The 13,028-nt window shown below is 38.6% G+C and overlaps 1 protein-coding gene across 3 annotated transcripts in view; it reads left to right on the top strand.

Moving 5' to 3' along the window:
- Positions 1 to 3,396: 3,396 nt before the first annotated feature.
- Positions 3,397 to 13,028, top strand: part of CEP135 (centrosomal protein 135) — a 99,182-nt gene continuing 89,550 nt past the window's right edge. For 2 of the 3 annotated variants that reach the window (XM_027836642.1, XM_027836644.1), the window contains exons 1-5: positions 3,397 to 3,583; positions 6,680 to 6,790; positions 7,261 to 7,417; positions 10,382 to 10,572; positions 11,186 to 11,353. In XM_027836642.1, the coding sequence (XP_027692443.1) occupies positions 7,305 to 7,417; positions 10,382 to 10,572; positions 11,186 to 11,353 (472 nt within the window). In that variant the 5' untranslated portion in view covers positions 3,397 to 3,583; positions 6,680 to 6,790; positions 7,261 to 7,304. Of the gene's footprint in view, positions 3,584 to 4,877; positions 4,966 to 6,679; positions 6,791 to 7,260; positions 7,418 to 10,381; positions 10,573 to 11,185; positions 11,354 to 13,028 lie in introns of those variants that run through there. The other variant, XM_027836643.1, reaches the window with a different exon arrangement.

A 13,028-nucleotide genomic window follows, 5' to 3' on the forward strand; every position in this document is an offset into this window, starting at 1 on the left:
AGATACATACTAGTTGTGTGACCCTGGGTAAATTGCTTATTTACCCTGTGCCTCAGTCTCCCCATCTGTAAAATGGGTACCTGCCTCCCAGGGTTGTTATGAGGATCAAATAAAATATTTGTAAATTGCTTTGCAAGCCTTAAAATATTATATAAATACTAGCTATTAAAATGAATATATTTTCAGTAATAATTGAACTTGCCGGGATACGGATGCCCACACTTTTGATTTTTCTTTCAGTGTCACCAGTGGGAATCAAAGTATCTGAAACGGACCTTTATCTTCCTCCATTCAATTTGCCAAATTAAACCAAACTGTCTTTCATTCTTCTTCTTCTTCTTTTTTTTTTTTTTAGTGAGACAATTGGGGTTAAGTGACTTGCCCTGAGTCACACAACTAGTGAGTGTTATGTGTCTGAGGTCACATTTGAACTCAGATCCTCCTGACTCCAGGGCTGGTGCTCTATCTGTTGCAGTCTGAGAGGTTGAGACTCCTCAAAGGCTGGAGTACAGGACGGGGTCGTCTGGAATGAATTCACAGACTCAAGCATTCTTTAAGTCAAGGTGGCAAAGATTTATTGTTACACTTTTCAGCGGGCAAGGATTCTTAAGGAACCTGCGAGAGACTGAGGATGGAGCTAGGGTTTATATGGAAAAGGACATGGGAAAGGAATGCCAGGGATACTGATTAGGTGATCCAAAGGTCCAGGTGTCTTTGGGAACTATGGATGGGAAAGTATAGCGAGTATACCAGACAACGAGGGAGATGACAGAGGTATGGATCTTAGGAGTCTGGCAGGAGGAAGAGTCCTTGGGCCAGCCAAGGACAAAACTCCTTGGGCTGGGCAAGGCACCCCTCTCTCTCTGTCTTGATGAGAGAATGCTCTGCAACAAGGGAAAGCTTTCTCACAAGACCGGAACTTACTAAGGAATTGGGAGGCTTCCAGAGACATGATCTGAAGGCTGGGGCCTGAGCAGCCCAGCACTCTCTCACCCAGCTTTGTGTAGCCGCACCAGGGAGAGAGATAAGGGTCTTGCTGGGGCCCACGCATGAGTAACTGCTAGGCACAGTGTCCTTGGGTTGGGGAGTGATTGTCAGAGACAGTGTTTCTGAAACTAGGGAGAAATTGGGGTCCAAGTATAAGCACAAGCACCCAAGCACCCCATCATATCCAATGCACCACCTAGATGCCCCGCTGTCTTTCATTCTTGGTTATATTTCTGTGAGTGAGATTATTCCTCCTTCTTCATTATCTACAATGTCCATTTCAATAAATTCAGCAAACTGTCATGTCTACTTAATTACTGAGTCCTGTTGATTCTCTTTTTGCTGTTTCTCACATTCACCTCTTCCTTCTAAGTTCTTCTGCCTTAAACTTTGCCCAGGGTCTTACCATTTAATATCACTTTTTGTAGTTTAAAAAAAAACCCAACAAAAAACGAACTAATACCCCTGCCACCAGTTTCTCCTCCATTCTAACCCAACCTGACCACCACTTGCCCTTATTTGGCCTTCATATGGTTGGACTAGTCAAATTCTGGGCTCTTTTCTCTCTCTGGTTTCTATAATATTATAATTCTATTTCATATCAAGCTTCTGCCCCCTAAATCTTCAATAATGCTCTCTTATATATAGGATTCAACATTTATAAAGTTCAAGCACCTTAACTTGGTTTTCAAAATTTTTCACAATCTAGCCCCAATCTGGCTTTCTTCTACTCACATGGATTAAAACCTATCAAGAATTTGAACCCAGGTCTGCTGGACACCAAGTCCTGCAGGCTGGCCTCCCTACCAGGCTGCCTCTATGTACAACCTTAACATCGGCTATATACTTTGTCCAGAATGGTCTACTTGTTGCCTCCACATAGGTTCTTATTGTTTATTCATACTGTTCTCTATAACTGGAACTGATTTTGTCCTTCCCCTCTATATAAATCTAATGCCATCATTTAAATTCCCGATCAAGTCCCATCTTTTCTATGAAGACTTCCCTGCCCATTTGAGTTCACAGAATCATGGAATTTGGAGCCAGAAGGAACCTTAGAGATCATCTAGAGTCCAGGGGTGGGGAACCTGCTGCCTCAAGGCCACACGTGGCCCTCTAGGTCCTTAAGTGTGGCCATCTGTCTGAATCCAAGCTTCACAGAACAAATTCCCTTAATAAAAGGATTTTGTCTGTAAAACTTGGACTCAGTGAAAAGGCCACACTTGAGGACCTAGAAGGCCACGTGTGGCCTCGAGGCTGCAGGTTCTCCACCCCTGAAGTTCAACCCCTTTATTTCACAGGGATCTATTTTTTCTTTGCACCCTAAAATATATATTGACTCCTTTGATTATTGTTATTTTCCTCTTCAAGTGTTTTATCTCTTCGACTTAATTTTAAATTAATTACCATGTGATGGAAGGCAGGAACTAAGCATAGCCCTTGATACAGTGAAAAGAGTGCTGACCTTGGAGCCAGGAAAGATCTAGGTACAAATTCTGCCCTGACACTTACCAGCTAGGCCAGACTCTCTGAGTCTCAGCTCCCCATCTGTAAGATGAAGGTGCTAGTAACACCTGTAGTATTTATCTCACAAGGCTGTCCTGAGGATCAAATGAGGCACTGCTCTAAGTGTTGGGGATACCAAAACAAACAAAAAAGAAATGCAGGCCCTGACCTCAAGGAGCTTACATTCTAAGGGAGGGAGGAGAACACCACACCAAAGGGAGCTGAAAAGTTTGTGGGGATGGAGATGAAGGTGAAATCAAGAAATGCATTTTCCCCCAAGTTCCTAGACACCTTGAAATCTATTCATGAATTCAGTCATGAACTGCTTTCTATAGAAAGTTTACCCAAGGAAAACATAAAAAAAATCTTGGAGAAGACCTTTTCTCACTTGTAATGAATTCACAAGCACTTACTAGGTGCTTACAATGTTCTAGGCCAGCAATTCTTAAACTTTTTTTTTTATCTCAGGAATCTTTTGTATACTTAAAAATTATTGAGCCTCCCCCCTCCCCAGCTTTTGTTTATTTTCGCTAACTTGTAACTGAAATTTAGTTCAGTCATTTTTTTAAACATTATGCTGAAAATGGGTCTATAAGTTTCACCAGACTGCCTAAGGAGTCCATATCACACACACACAGAATCCCTGTTCAACAGTGAAGTGGTAAGTCCAGAGATGCTCTTCAGCTAGTTCTAGTTTCCCTGTGCACACGTGGTACTTCGGAGGCTCAAGGTCTCTGAGCTGGGGATACCACTTTCCTGCTCCGCTAGGGGTCGCTGTGGGCTAGCGCTCGCCCAGCGGCCGTTGAGCTTCCGGCCCGGGGCCGCGGCGGCGTCGCCCTTGCCGCCATCGCCGCTGCGGCGCTCTGCCCGCCCGGCCGCCCTCCTCCCCCTCCCCATCCCGTGTTACCAGGCAACCACGGCGCCTCCACCCTGACCCGCTGGCTCCGTGTCTCCCGCGCCATTTTCAAACTGCTCTCTCCAGTTCCTGGTTCGGCTTCTGAGGTGGAAGGTGGGGAGAGCGAGGAGGACGCTGTTCTGGGGCTGGGCTGTGCCACCTGAGGATCGCCGGAGGCCGCGGCCGGAGCTCCGGGTAAGGGTCGCGGAGGGAGGCGGCGGTCCCGAGGCATCGTGGGGGAGGGGGCAGGGCTGGGGGTGGTAGGGGCCGCCGGGGCGCTCGTGGGCGGTGCGCCGCCCTGGAGGAGGGAGGTGGAAGCGGGGCCTGGAGCAGCCCCTCTCCCGGGCCCGGCCCGGAGGCCTGTAGCGAGAGTCCCTGGTGCAGGATTTAAAAGCCCTACGAAGCAATCTGGCCAGGCACTGATGAGGCGCCTACTCTGTGCCAGGCGCAATGCTGAGCGCTGGGGAAGCTGAGAAAGGCAAAAGAGACTGACCCTGCCTGCCCTCAGGGAGCTCACAGTCCAAACGTGCAAATAACTTTTTGGGTTTTTGTTTTGAGGGAGGACGGTGCACGCCGCTTGCGGGTGAAGTCTTTGCACCCTTCTGTAGCCAAAGCGAGTCAACAAGCATTTATTAAGCGCCTACGGTGTTCTAGGCACTGTGCTAAGAGCTGGCGATACGCAGTTATTGCTCTCGGGCACCATAATCTAGTGGGTAATTTTTTAAATGCATAAGATAAAATACGTAGGATTGCAAAGGAGACCAGTTATATTGAAATAGTATATGAAAAATAATTTAAAAAATAAACAAGAACCCCTGGTTTAAATAATCTATCAATCTCATTCTTTCTTTCTCCTTGGAGTTCCCAGGCACTGGCCTTTAATGCCACCTCCTTTGTTCTGTGGATCCATAGATTTTTGCTTTTGGGAGTTTTAAACCTGTAAGGTTTTCAATAGGTACCTTTAAACGTTTTCCCCCCAATGAACAGGAATTTATTTCTCCACAATGAAAAGTCAAATCACCAAGGATTTAGTATGGTTTATTATGAGCCAGGCATCTGCTAAGAGCTGGAGACACAAAGAAAGGCAAAAACAGTCTGCTCCCTAAAGGAGCTTACATTCAAATGAGCAAGCAAACAACTATGTACACAGGTATGTACAGGACAAATTGGAGGTAGTCTCAGAGAAAAGATACTATAGCTTCGAGTGAGACAAGAAAAGCAAAACCCTTTAGACCAATATGCACAGTCAAGCAAAACAGATTCCCACTTTGGCCATGTCTGAAAATGTGCATCTCCTTTGCCTTGAGTCTGCCACATCTCTCTCAGAAGGTGGTGTTGTTGAGTCTTTTCAGTCCTGTCCCACCCTGTGACCCATTTGGGTAGCGTGCTAATTGAGTCTTTCGAAGTTGTTTGTTTTTGCAGTGTTGTTGGTATTGTATAAATTGTTTGGCTGCTGTCAGAATATTTCAAAATGAATGGTTTGGAGAAGGGATAGTGATTTTATAAGGCTGTCCATTGGCCCTCCAGCAGTGGAATCAGAAGTACTGATTTCAAATTCCAGCTTTGCCACTTACTAGGTATGTGACCTTGAGCAAGGCATAATTTCTCTTTGGCTTTAGTTTCCTCATCTTGAAAATGAGACTCAGTGACATCAGAAGTTCTTTCTAACACTGAATCTTTGATCTTAGGATCCTGTGAACTGGAGGCAGGCTGACATAGTAGAAGGACTTAGAGTCTGTCCATCTGAGTTTTTTAGGCCCTGTCTTGCCACACTGTGATTTAAGATTTACAAAACACCTTAAGTATATTATCTCATTTGATCTTTACAATAATTTTGAGGTAATTTAATGTTGTAATGCTCATTTGAAAAACTAATTATAAACTTAATAACCACCAGTAAAACAAACATTCAAACATAGAAAATAAAGAATATAATCTTGTCTAAAACCCTTAGTATTTAACAAAGTAGAAACAAATTAATTCATGAATAACAAACCAAAACAAGCTTTGTTTTGTTTACGAATCTCTTTGAAGTTTCACTTATTCTAGCCTGGTTTTTTTTTTTAAATAATCAATATACAGTCCTGTTTCTGCTGATCTCACTTTGTACATTTCATATATGGTTATGTTTTTTTGGATGCTTCTCGTTTACTGTTTTTTTTTCACTAATATTCAATTATATTAATAGAATTTGTTCAGCCATTGTCCATTTGTTGGATATGTAAGTGTTTTCCAATTTTTTGCTTTTGTAAATGGAAAGGCCGAACTTTTTTTTTTTTTTTTTTAGTTGATAGAGTTTTATGGTCTTTGGAGGATCAACTACTGGCAATGTGTCCAAAACAGAACCCATTATCTGTTCCTCCCAACCTCTTCCCTCACCCCTACTTCCTTTTTTACTATTACAGGCACCATCTTCCTCTCAGTCACACTTACAACATTGGTATCATCCTCAAATCCTCACTTTTATTCAACCCATATATACCAACTGTTGCCAAGTCTTGTCATTTCTATCTTTCTATCATTTCTTATATATGTCCCCTTCTCCCAGCTCCCACAGACAACACCCCATGTGGGTCCTCAGCACTTAACTGTTAGGACCATCGTAATAGTCTTCTGGTTGTTCTGCCTGCCTCAACTCTTCACCACTCCAGTCTACCCTCCATTTAACTGCCACAGTCAAAGTCATCACCCTCACTCCAGGGAGTTTGCAGAGGCTCCCTATTGCCTCCAGGATCAAATATAAAATTCCTTTGTTTGACTTTTAAATCTCTTCACGCACTGGCCCTTTCCTCTCACTCTTCTTACACTTTCCCCTCTTACGTGCACCAAAATCCACTGGCTTTGTCACTGATCCTCATACAGGACAGTCTATATCCCTGCCTTGGGCTTTTTCCATGGCTGTCCCTCATGCTTGGAATGTTCTCTTTCTTTATCTTGGCTTCCTGGATTCCCTGGCTTCTTTCAAGTCTCAGCCAAAATCCTGCTTTCTTGAAGAATTATTTTCCTGTCACGCTCAATGTCAGTTCCTTGCCCCCTTGAGGACAGGAATTTTTTTGCCTTACTTTGTATCCCCAGTCCCTAGTTCAGTACTTGGCAGATAGTAAGTACTTAAATTCATGTTGATTGACTCATATCATAGTGTGCTTTTGTAATCTATAAATCTAGATAAAAATTATGTATTTACAAAGTCATTTGCAGGCTATCAGAGTTAATAACAGAAAAGTAAAAGGCTTTATTATGTGGCAGGCTTCTAAATTCTTAGATTATAAGGTGCATTTCTGTTTATTACAGGAATTTTTGTTCTTCAGCATCTGAACCCTGGGAGAGACAGACCCCTTCTGTGAAGGTGACAGCATCAGTACTTTATTGTAAAAGGAATCTAGAAAGCCAGTGCTTTAAAAGGCAAGTTGTTCCAAGGAAAGATAACAATAAAAGTGCTGATGGGCGAAGATTTATGTATTAGGCTATGATAACGTAGAAAATGATTTGGTGTATTTGGGCATGCAAATATTGTTATATTAATTAGCAAAGATCCAATAAGAGTAAGGTGATATAAAAACAGAAATTGTCATCAGACAATTAATTTTTTAAATAGGTATCCTATGGCCCAGGAAACATAGTAGTCATTGTTAAAATAAGAGAGAATGAAAACATCCAGATACACATAGGGACTTTATATTAATAATGTGATATGACATGTAAAATAATTCCATACTTTAGCAAAATGTTCTAGAAAGTATTATCCTTTTGAAAAGAGAGCTATGATATAATTGTCTTGTGTTCAAATAAACTTCACATGAAATTTTTTTTTTCTGTAAACAGTTGTTAATCTCTTTAATGGAAATATATTGAAATCTTTTGCCCTTTTTCAGGCCATCAGTTTTTGATGTGATAAGAGCAATTTTGGAGATACACAATGAGTACAGCTTCAGAAAGAAAATTTATTAACATCAGAAAAAGATTGGATCAGTTGGGATATCGACAGCCTTTGAGTGTTGACTGTTTGCCCTTGGTGGAAAAGCTTTTCAGGTACAAATAAATCATTAAATTTAAAACTTGCCTGCTTATGAACCGTGGCCCTCTAGTGTCTTGCTATAATGATTATATGCTTTAGTTAACTATATAGGTTAGAATTTCAAAAGTTATGACCCATCTGAAACTCAGATACTTTCTAAAATTCCAGTTGCATGTGGTTAATAACCCATTTCTACCTTTTCTACTTGATGATATAATTTTTACACTGCATCTCAAACTTAGGTATTAGGATTTTTCCTTTTATTTAGTCATCTGCATGGTCCATAGTTCTCTTAATCACTTTAAATAGGAATTTTCACTTCTATAATATGGTCTTTGCTGTTATGTATCGTCCTAACTCTGAGGTATTTCTCCTCAGAGAATGAATTCGGTCATTTTCTTATTTGAGTTCTCTTACTGTATGTCTCCAGAGCAGTGGTATCAGAATAGTTGTGATTCTACTCGTAGATGTGCTTGAGTCCACATATTGATGCCTTATTTTGCCTGCCAAATAGAGACAGTAAAAGAAGCATAAAACATTGTGAGACTCAAAATATGCCCTTTGTCATTTAGTGTGAACGCTGCTAGCAAGTCACAGTAGTGTTTAGTAGTATAAATAAGTTAATGTTTTTTTTTTTAACATGGACTTTGTGTCATGGACTCCTTGGGTAATTTGGTAAAACCTATAGATTTCTTTGAATGATATTTTTAAATATGTAAAATAAAATACATAGAAGACAAAGGAAGCCAATTATATTGAAATACGGTTATCAATATTAAAACATCAAGTTTTAAGCCTCAGATTAAGAACTTCTGTTTTATAAGATGACTTGAAATCTTTGAGTGAAAAGTAAGTTTATAAATATATACTTTTTTATATATTTATATCCATTGATAGGCGATTCATGATCTAAGTTTATGAATAATTTTTTTTACAAAAAGCTTGTTTTATCCTATGATTTCAACCTTAATTCCTAGAAAATACTGTGCAAGATCTGTTAACTTGTAACTGAATTGAAAGATTAATATTTAGTTTCTTTCTCTTGCCTAATCTTTGAAAGTGCTGAAGAATTTGCAAAGGAGGCAGAAATTAGTCAATAAGTCAGAAAAAGGAAGAAAAAGCATTTGGAAAAATCAAGAAAGTAAAAACTACTGCTGAATATTTATGAGGACTTTTTGTAGGAATTGTCATAATAATGGTGCCACTTAACCCAGCAAGAGTGTCAAAACAATATGTATGGCTATTTTGGAAAATCACACCAGTACCTAGATTTATTGTGGTTATGTGATTTTCCAGGACTGTTTTGGTGTCATGAAACTCTTTACAATTTTATTTTTAAGAGTGTTAATAGATATGAAGGCTAGGATAGAGAGGGAATGAGAAAAATTTGAGTAAAAAAGGTCGTGAGTGAGGAACAGAGAGAAGGCCAGTTTGGCTGGATTGCAGAATGTGGAAGGAGGAATAATATCCTTTGAAACTGGGAAGATAGGTTGGGGCAAGGTTGTGAAGCTTAAAGCTTAATGGAGGAGTTTATGTCTGATACAGAATTATTTTTCTTCTGTTATTTAAGAAAAATCTAATTTGGAGGATTTTTTTTCTTCTGATCCATTTATGATGTCTTATTGGTAATTTAAAGTGTTTTTGGTTGTGAATGTTTTGTTTTGTTGGGATTGCTACCTTGTAAACTCCTTGAAAGTCTTTTTTATATCCTGTAACAATGAACCATGATGTACATGTAAATACTTAATAAATGAATAGAATAACTACCATTTAATGGTAGAGTATTGGCTACAATTTTTATCACAATTTCTGTCATTTAGTTTCTGTTAAGAGTTTTTGAATATTCCCACACACTTGAATTCTAATGTTTCTATACAGTGGGATTCAGTTACAGTTTTTGACTATTTGTCATCTTCAGGATTTTGTAGACATTATATTCCTTATTTCTTTCCATCTGCACATGCCTTTTCCAGTCTTCACTTCTTAGTATAATTTTTGTGGATTTTTACTATTGATAACACACTTTTTTAGCTAGGGTTGGAGCTTGAAATGTATAATTTATCAATTATCTTTTATCAGTCTCTCATTTAAAGGGAAAAGTTCCCAGAAGTGGGGGGATGTTTTTTATTTGAGTTATTAGTGACTAGGAGTTATAATGACAACTAACATTCATAATAGTTATATCAATTTATTAATAATCAATTTCCTTTCTTTCCCCTCCCCTGCCAAAAACAAAGGAAAAGAAAACCCAAAACTCTTTGGTTTTTTTTTAGTTGGAGAATTTTAAAGTAAATGGTTGAGTAGACATTTATTTACTTGAATTGATAAGATAATTTTCTCATTAATAGAGTTTTGCTGATATCCTGGTAAAATAACATTATGGTGTAGTATACTATGTGATAGTATATTTTCTAATTTAAAAAATCTAAGAAACAATTTAACTTTTAACCTTTTCTCACTATTAAAGCATATGCTTCCAAAAATGCAGGTTTACATAATATTTTATTCTTTATAGCAAAGTATTAAATTGTTTATCTATAATCTCTAGTGAGTGGTTAATTTGAGGAGAGTTAAACTCCAATTTGTTAATTTTGGATTTTTTTAAATTAGTAAGCTTGTATCTTTAATACACATATTTCATTTAAATTTTCTCATCAACTATGCTGCCAAATTTAAACATACAAGTTTCAAGGGAAAGAAAATTGTTCATGTGTACTGACAATTTAGGAATTTTGTCACATTGTTTAATTTTGACTTAGTAACATTATTCTTTATCGCTACTAAAATTGCTGCTTAGTGTGTGTTATAAATTTAAATTGTTTGTTTTTACTATAAAATTGGAATTTTGACAATTTCATAAAACCTCTTAATAATTGGAGGAATGTTAAGGAATCACCACTATTTTATGGCACAGCTATCAGAAAGTTTAATAGTATCATTAACTTATATTGATATTTTCTGATGCCCTGTAATTTCAGTGACCTTGTCCATACGACAGAAAGTCTTCGGAAAACAAAACTATTTGCTGGAAAAGCTGAAAAAGAGAGCACCAATTTTGATTATGTTTTGGAACCTTATAAAAAGGAAAATGCTAGACTGACCAGGGAAAATAATGAACTACACATGGATTTATTGAGGACAAAAGAACAATCAGAAATAAGTATAAAAGGTAATTGAAAATTTGGGATTTTAAAAAATTGTTCAAAGTTTTATGTTTGAATTTTACTTTTCAGTATATGAAAAGCTTTCTTATCCTCATACTTTAGCGTGTGTGTAGAAAATCTTATCTTTTCTTTCAGTTCTCCTTTGCCTCTTAGGGATGGAAACAAAGGATTTCTATAGAAGCAAGCATTCTCCATCTGTTCACTTTTTTGTGCTTTGAAAATGTATGCTGTCTGAAAGTAAAGTAAATATTATCAAAAGATAATTGCTGTAGGGAATAATAAATGCCAGTACTTAATGTATTCCTGGAATCATTGTTTCTTAATATTTGGAAATGAGAATAGTGGAGTAGGGTGGTAAAAACAAGTCAACACTCATGTATTAAATTTGTTGAACTTTGTTCAACAAAATCATATATTAGGAGGTATTAGCTTAATTGTAGTAGAAAATAGCATCCATTATTAATCTGAAGAATTAGTTAAAAAAACAAATGAAACATTTAAAATTCCCACATTAATATTCTAACATATCTTGACTAATAGTTTTGATACTCTCTTCTCCAGAACCTTGTTAAATGGAGGAATAATGTAGATTTCTATTTATTCTTTTTTTTTTTTCAGATTTGAAAGTCAAATTAAGGAAAATTGAGAGTGAGATGTCTGACTTGAAGTTTCTCAATAACCAGTATATTCATAAATTCAAAATGTTGGAGAAGGAGAGCAAAGCCAAGAATGAAAAAATCCAGCAACTCCAAGAAAAGAACCTCCACGCAGTGGTGCAAACCCCAGGTAGGGCATGCAGGTGTTGGTGGTAGCACCTACCTGTCTGTGGCCATGTGAGTCAAGTAAAACATGAGGGTGGGCCTTTCTTAGTGGGAATATAGTTTAGGGTCTGAATGATAATAGGTCATTCATTGCTGGGCTTTGATGATTGATTTCTCAGAGACGCAGACAATTCCAGAAGGGAGGGCTTCAGTGACAGTGCTAGAGTCTCAGTGCTTTAATTTGCTGACATAGGATCATAGGATTCATAGATTTAGGTCTGAAAGGGATATTATTGCAGTCAGTCAGCATTTATCAGGGCACCTCCTGTGTTCCAGGTACTCTGCTAGGTTCTGGGGATGCAAGGACAAAAACGAAATAGTTTCTTCCAGGAGTCTGTCAGAAGAAACAACACACACAGACATACGCACAGATAAAATATATACAAACTAATTACAAGTCACTAGTAGCTTGGGGCTCAGGAAATACCTAATGTAGGAGGAGGCCTGTAAACTGAACGTGGAGGGAAGTTCAGCATTCTAAGCAGAAACAAACGTGGAGAGAGAGAGTGTTCAGAAAATAAGGGAAATAGGGAAACAACAGTATGGGCTTGGAGTGAGAAATGGAAGTTGTGTTTGACAGAGAGGAAACAAGCCATTTTAGCTGACCTGTCCAGTTAGTGAAGTGGAGTGGCGTGTAATAAGCCTGAAAAGGTAGGTAGGGCTAGATTATCAAAGATTTTAGATGACAGAGGATTTTGTATTTAATTCTAGAGGCTCCTTTAGGGAGCCTCTTGAGTATAGGAGTGCTATCATATCTTCTCTAGGAACATCCCCTTTGCAGCAATGTGGAGGAAGGGGAGAGGACCAAGGAAGGGAGACCAGTTAGGATGCTGTTGCAGTTGTCTAGGTGAGAGGTGAGAGAAGAGGACAGATTGGAGAGATGTGGAGGTAGAATCAAAAAGACTTGACAGTTGATTGGAGAGTGTGGGATAAGATAGGATGAAAAATCAAGGCAAATTCTGAGGTTGTAGACCTATCAGAGGTGGTAGTATATGGACAGAAGTACACAGATTTGGAAGAGAAGTTGGTTTGGGGCCCAAGAAAATCATTTCTGTTTTGGACATTATAACACCCATGGAACGTCCAATTCAGACTGTCCAATAAGCAGCTCATGCTGTGGGCCTGGATCTAGGAGAGAGAGGACTGGTAGCTGTCTCAGTCTGGGCCTCATCTCTTCTGGTGATATCTAACAGCCTATTGCTACCTACCATGGTGACCTCAACTTTACTGCTTCAGAGCTCCTGCTGTCCTTTGACTCATGGCTGTTAGGGAATTGTTGGATGAATAATGGTTTTAAGATGGTGGGCCTTCATTTCAGAGATCATTGGATTATTTCAAGCATTGATTATTTTCCCAAAGGCAACAGTTTGCTCTCCTCTTCCTTTTCAATTCTGGGCACAGTTTATTTTCTTTCAGTGTTTGTCCAAGATAGGTATACTAATAGACCAGTGCAGTAAGTTGTCTGTCCAGTTGTATCATAATCGGTAATAAATCAGTCTTCATTTTTTTTTTCTTGTGTAGTTAGGCTAAAACTCTTTTGAATGATTGCAGATCTTATTTGGGGATAGAGGTAGGGATAGAGACTGGGCTTGTGATTTTGTTATTTGTCTCTGTCTTTGGAGGCATTGTTTTGCTGTATG

This window comes from Vombatus ursinus, unplaced genomic scaffold (genome assembly GCF_900497805.2).
Source record: "Vombatus ursinus unplaced genomic scaffold, bare-nosed wombat genome assembly UNPS02014818.1, whole genome shotgun sequence".
Lineage (NCBI taxonomy): Eukaryota > Metazoa > Chordata > Mammalia > Diprotodontia > Vombatidae > Vombatus > Vombatus ursinus.